General features: G+C 40.7%; 1 protein-coding gene across 1 annotated transcript; it reads right to left on the reverse strand.

The window, feature by feature from the left end:
* Positions 1-5,635: 5,635 nt before the first annotated feature.
* Positions 5,636-6,573, reverse strand: LOC138872731 (uncharacterized). Its single transcript, XM_070151144.1, has 2 exons — positions 6,254-6,573; positions 5,636-6,113 (listed from the first exon to the last, which is right to left on the reverse strand). Exons 1-2 carry the CDS (start codon positions 6,571-6,573, stop codon positions 5,636-5,638), a joined length of 798 nt encoding a protein of 265 aa, XP_070007245.1.
* Between the last annotated feature and the right edge of the window lie 474 nt (positions 6,574-7,047).

The raw sequence follows: 7,047 nt of genomic DNA on the forward strand, positions 1-7,047 counted from the left end.
ATCTAGGCCTGGGCGTATTAATAGGCAGCCCAGGGCTGTCTTGGTCAAGTGGTGACTGGAATTGGGCTTAGGTGCATTAAAAGCCTGAAATAATTAGTTAAACCGAAGGGTGCCCCAAGGGCTCGATCCCTGGGCTCTACAGATGCCTATCATTGGGTTTAAAATTTTGGCCTGCGCTAGGCCCAATGCTTGGAGCTGTAGGAGTTTGAGCTTGCAACATGTGCAATTACATGATTTGGGCCTTATGGGCTCAAGACCAATTTTCTCTGCACTTTTTCCTGGATATTTGAACTCGGATTTGAAAAGTATTGGCCTTAACTAATCAGGATTCTTAGAGACAAATTAAGTAGATAACAGTAGAATTATTTAATTGATTAAGTTTGGAAAGGTTGTTTAGTAAATTCCACCGCCTTCCCCAAAAATAATACGTTAGAATCTTTAGGCACGATTTAATTAAATCACTTTCTTAAATTCGGGTGCGCATTGATGCGGCGCAAATCCCAATCTCAACGAAGTTGAAGTGTGTTGACAACCACGGGCGCATTGATTGCAGCGCGGTTCGAAACACATTTTTACGACGTTGCAATTCTTTTAAAAATAATTATAAAAGGCACATAAGCTAGCATGTATTAAGATCAGATAAAGTTAAATACAACAGTTAAGCGACCGTGCTAGAATCACGAAACTCGGGAATGCCTAACCCCTTCTCCCGGATTAACAGAATTCCTTACTCAGATTTCTGTTTTGCAGACTGTAACAGAGTCATATTTTTCCTCGGTTCGGGGTTCAACCGGTGACTTGGGACACCATTAATCTCCCAAGTGGCGACTCTGAATAATTAATAATTAAATCCCGTTCTGATTGTCCTTTAAATGGGAAAAACTCCTTTACGCCTTTACGGGTGTAGTGAAAAAGGAGGTGTGACACCAACATTTGAATTATCTTCCTTTCCTCCGAGACTTGACTTGTTTTCCCTTTGTTTTCTAGGTGGGAGCCTGATTGCCAAACTTGCATTATCTTCCTTTGAACATTGATGTCTTCCCTTTGTTCTCCAGGCGGGCTCCTGATTACTAACACTTGGATTGCTTTCCCTTTGTTCTTCAGGAGGGTGCCTGATTACCAACATCTGCATTGTTTTTCCTCGAAACTTGGACTACTTCCCTTTGTTATCTAGGTGGGCTCCTGATTACCGACACTCGAATTGTTTTCCCTTTGTTCTCCAGGTGGGCTCCTGATTACCAATATTTGCACTGTTTTTCCACAAAACTTGGACTGCTTCCCTTTGTTCTCCAGGTGGGCTCCTGATTACAGACACTTGCATTGCTGCTTCCCTTTGTTCTCCAGGTGAGCTCCTGATTGCCGACACTTGAATTGCCTTTCCCTTTTTTCTCTAGGTGGGCACCTGATTACCAACACTTGAATCGCTCTCCCTTTGTTCTCTAGGTGGGCTCCTGATTACCGACACTTGAATTCTTCTCTCTTTGTTCTCCAGGTGGGCTCCTAATTAACGACACGTGAATTGCTTCTCCCTTTGCTCTTTTGGTGAGATCCTGATTACCGACACTTGAATCGCTCTCCCTTTATTCTCCAGGTGGGCTCCTGATTACCGACACTTGAATTGCTTCTCCCTTTGTTCTCTAGGTGGGCTCCTGATTACCAACACTTGAATCGCTCTCCCTTTGTTCTCCAGGTGGGATCCTGATTACCAACACTTGAATTACTTTCCCTTTGTTCTCTAGGTGGGCTCCTAATTACAAACACTCTAACTGTATTCCCTTGCTCTCCAGGTGGGCGCCTGATTGCCAAAACTTTAACCGCTTTTCCTCGGAACTTGATTTGTTTTCCCTTTGTTCTCCAGGTGGGATCCTGATTGCTGAACTTGAACTACTTCCTCTTGCGACTGATTTTCCTTTGAACTGCTTTCCGTTATTTCTACAGGTGGGTGCTTGATTGCTCGACCTTCGGCTGTTTTCTATTCTCGAAACTCATGTTGTTTTCCCTTGCTCTCCAGGTGGGTGCCTGATTACAATAGAATGGACAAAACAAAGAAAATTTCTTGCCCCAGTTTGGTAGCTGGGCACATCTGTGAGTGTTAATTGAGTCATGTTACCAAATATCTCTAAGAATTTGAAATCTAGATCCCATTATCCAGGAGGGTCCTGAAAATTCCTAGTTAACTGATAGTTTTTAAGCTAAATGATATTTCCTAAAGGTATGGCTTCCGCTAAATCTTGTTATCTGTGAATATCTTAAACTAAATCCCATTATCCAGGAGGGTCGTGAATATTAAAATCAAATCTCATCTTAAGAGTGACAACTTTAAGGCTAAATTATATTTCTCTACGACAGAACTCACGCTAAATCTTGTTATCTAATGAAGGTCGTACATCTAAGTCCTATTATTCTGGAGGGTCCTAAAAATTTCGAATTGAATTCTATCCTAAGAATGAAACTTCAAAGCCAACTTATATTTCCTCAAGGTAAAACTTATGCTAGATCTTGTTATGCATGAATGTTTTGCATTTACTAGGTCTCATTATCCAGGAGGGTCCTGAGGATTTATAGTCGAACTTGTCCGGTACTTGTTTTCTTTACGGAAGGTTTCTCCGAAACAAATAGAATTTTTTGCTCCTATTTAAAATCAAAGAAAATTCTTGTCAGTTTAAAATGTGGTGGTTAGTTTGTGGCATTCTTGCTGAAGGTGGCCTCTCCATTGTCGTGCTTTGCTTTGTCTGGTTGCCTTGAACCGGCCAAGAACCGTTTGACTTTCCGACTGACTCTCAACCGCGGGACCTTGGATGACGCGAGTGTTCTACACCCACACCGTTGTTTTACGTTTCTGACCTTTCTACCTAAACCTCTATATCTCCCACAAGATTACTAAACCATTCGACCAATAGAACTTTCACTGACACCTTATTTCCCACTTTACATCATTCTATCTCTGGTATGTTTTGGCCGCACTCTACTATGTGCAATTGGAAATTGGAAGCTTTGAAACCCTTTCCTACTTGCTTAAAGAAGGCTGACATTAGAAAAACCTTAGAGAAATAAACTCAAAAGAAATGAAATGCAATGACTTTGAGAGTTAGGAATAAAACAAAATCTAAAATTAGACGACTATTTGTGAGAGAAAAGGAAAGGAGACTTATCTGAGTGGAACAACTGGCATCAATGATCATGACATGCATTTTGGATTAATCAGCCCAACCTATTCAACCAATTGCCTTTCAATTGTTATACTTTATACCCCGAGATCTCCAAAATCCAATTTCTTCACCAAATCACTGACCATGTTCTGTCTGTGGTGCCCTGAAGGGTTTTCACCAACAAACCTCTCTCATTTGCTCATCTCTCAACTCATTGTCGCCCTTATGGTGCCCATGAGGGTTTTCACTAGTAAGACTCGCTCATTTTAATTTCTCTCAGCTTCCCATCACCTTACAGTACCTGTGAGGGTTTTCACCAATAAGACTCTCTCATTTTCATTTTTCCTACTCATAACGGAGTGTTGCCCCTGACATGAATCACCTTTACTTGCTTGACTTGGAATCTCTCAAAGGCTGATCAGAGAGTCTTTCTTTGGATTGTAATGTGGGCTTTTGGACCGGGTTAGAAAGAAAAGGTATCACAAAGGCTCAAAAAAATAGCTTGGATGAGTTCAACATTACAACTTTTGGAATCAGATTTCTTATAGCAACCACAACTTCTGCCCCAGTTTCTTTGCTTGGGGACTTTTGAATTTTTATTTTGATGGGACCGAACCATGAGGCTGCCTACGTATCCTTAAAAGGAATCCGGTCAAACGTAGCTCATGTCATAGGAATTGCTTTGTGGTTGTTACTCCTCTCCTTTCCTTTCTTTCTCTCTTTTTTTCTTTTTCTTTCCTTTCTTTTCTTTATTTTTTTTTCTTCTCTTATTTTTCTTTTCTATTCTCTTCCTTTCTTTCTTTTCATTCTTTTTACATTTTTCTTTTCTTTTCTCTCTTCTTTCCTTTTTCACTTCTTTACTTACCTTTTGCGTTCGTATTTTCTGAATTTCGCTACTGATTCCAAAAGAGGAGTATGAAAGAAAATAAATAAGGCTCAAAGGGGTAACAAAGGATAAAGTGTTTAGATAGTAGAACAAAATGTCTTCGTCATTCCAATCTTCAAGACATGCCAAGTACAAACAAACACAATTTAAACCATAGAAATCATACATAATATCTTTTGACTACATCAGAATTGATAGTCATGTCTACACATTTGCCTTCTATATCTGTTAAATACAAAGCCCCGTTGGAAAACACTCTCGTTATGATGAATGACACCTGCCAATTTGGGGCAAACTTGCCTTTTGCTTCAGTCTAATGTGGAAGGATGTGTTTCAATACTTACTAACCCACTTCAAATTTTTCGGGGACGCACCTTCTTGTTGTATGCTCTCGCCATTATTTTTTGATACAACTAGCCATGACACACTGCCTCCAATATTTTTTCATCAATCAAACTTAATTTCTCCAGGCGGGTTTTGATGCAATCATCATCATCAATTTCAGCTTCAACAACAATCCGAAGGGATGAAATTTCAACTTTCGTGGGTATCACTGCTTCTATGCCATATACCAATAAGTAAGGGGTTGCACCTACTGAAGTGTGAACAGTAGTGCGATAACCCAATAATGTAAAGGGCAACTTCTCATGCCATTTCCTGGAACCTTGCATCATTTTCCAAAGTATCTTCTTTATGTTCTTGTTGGCTGCCTCGACTGCTCTATTCGCTTTGGGGCAGTATGGGGTGGAATTGCGATATTTAATCTTAAATTGTTGACACACTTCCTTCATCAAATGACTGTTAAGATTAGCATCATTATCTGCGATGATCACCTTTGGGATTCCGAACCGACAAATGATATTTGAATGAAAGAAATCGACCACTACCTTCTTGGTCGCAGATTTGAAAGTTTTAGCTTCAACCCATTTGGTGAAATAGTCAATGGACACCAGAATGAACCTGTGTCAATTGGATGCTACTGGTTCAATTGGTCCGATGACATCCATACCCCAAGCAATAAAGGGCCATGGTGCGGACATTGTGTGCAATTCAGATGGCGGAGAATGAGTCAAATCTTCGTGTACTTGACATTGATAACACTTGCGCACAAAACTGATACAATCTTGCTTCATGGTGAGCTAATAATAACTTGCTCGAAGAATTTTCTTTGTCAGAACATACCCACTCATATGTGGTTCGCAGATTTTGGAATGCACTTCGGTCATGATAGTCGTGGCTTGTCTAGCATCTATGGATCTTAATAATCCAAGATCTGGAGTTCTTTTGTACAAAACTCCCCCACTGAAGAAAAATCCACTTGCTAATCGACAAATTGTTCTTTTTTGGTCCCCTGCGGCCTGTACCGGATATACCCCCATTCTGAGGTACTCCCTTATATCATGGAACCAAGGTTCGCCGTCAAGTTCTTCTTCCACCATGTTACAGTAAGCATGCTGATCGCGGACCTGAATATGCAAAGGGTCAACATAAGCCTTATCTGGATGATATAACATTGACGCCAAGGTAGCCAAAGCATCGGCAACCTTATTATGGATCCTGAATGTGCCTGAATTATATTGATCGAAATCATTGACAAAAGTCATGCAGACATTATCGATACAGTATGAGCTTTAAATCCCGCGTCTCCCATTCTCCTTGAATCTGGTGCACCAAAAAGGTCCGAGTCTCCCAAGATCAAGGCTTCCTGTATTCCCATATCTACAGCTAGCCTTAAACCCAAAATGCATGCCTCGTACTCAGCCATGTTGTTAGTGCAATAGAAACAAAGTTGAGCCATAACAGGGTGGTGATGCCCTGTTTCAGAAATGAGTACAGCTCCTATCCCAACGCATTTCATGTTAGCATCCCCATCAAAGAAGAGTTTCCAACCGGGCCTTTCCTCCTTCTCGACCTCGTCAATGTGCATTACCTCTTTATAAGGAAAATAATTCTTCAAAGGTTCATATTCTTCGTCCACCGGGTTCTCGGCCAAGTGATCAGCCAAAGCTTGGGCTTTCATCGCCGTCCAAGTCACATATACGATGTCAAACTCCGTGAGCAAGACTTTGCGTGCCTTCCTGTGGGTATGGGCTTCTGAAAGATATACTTGAAAGGATCCAGACGAGAGATGAGGTAAGTAGTGTAGGATGACAAGTAATGCTTCAACTTTTGTGCTACCCAAGTCGGTGCGCAACATGTTCTTTCAAGGGAAGTATACTTGACCTCATAAGATGTGAACTTCTTGCTGAGATAGTAGATGGCTTGCTCTTTCCTGCCAGTGATGTCATGCTGACCCAACACACAACCAAATGAGTTATCTAGGACTGTCAAGTGAAGAATCAAAGGTCTCACTGGTTCCGGTGGGACCAATACAGGTGGGTTTAACAAATACCCCTTTATCTTATCGAATGCTTCATGACACTCATCAGTCCACTTGACCGCAACATCCTTCTTTAGCAGCTTAAAAATGGGCTCACAAGTTGTCATGAGCTGAGCAATAAACCTGCTAATGTAGTTTAGCCTCCCTAACAGCCTCATCACCTCGGTCTTATTCTTTGGCGGTGGTAATTCCTGGATAGCGTTGATCTTTGACGAATCCAATTCAATTCCCCGCCAACTGACTATGAATCCCAACAATTTCCCCGATAGAACACCAAATGCGCATTTTGCAGGATTGATTTATTTGCTTCGGATTTGCATGTTGACCGGTTTTTGAATAAAAGGAAAGAGTTTGGAAAAGAAATAGCAGTGTGAGGGCTAAGAGAGGTAATTACCTGTTTTGAAAACCTATATATGGCAAAACTTTGCCGAAATTTTGAAAAAAAAATAAAAAGAGAATTTTTTGTTTTCAAAAAAAAAAAGTTAGTTTTTGTGTTATCAAAATTGCCCGAACTACGCCAGTTTGATTCTCACAGGGTGTGAGATACGTAGGCAACCCTCATCGCGTCTAACTTCCTTTTCGCAAAAATAGCCAAAAGAACAAATTTTACTTTTATTTGAAAAATAGTTATG

Source organism: Nicotiana sylvestris, chromosome 7, assembly GCF_000393655.2.
Source record: "Nicotiana sylvestris chromosome 7, ASM39365v2, whole genome shotgun sequence".
In the NCBI taxonomy this organism is placed as follows: domain Eukaryota; kingdom Viridiplantae; phylum Streptophyta; class Magnoliopsida; order Solanales; family Solanaceae; genus Nicotiana; species Nicotiana sylvestris.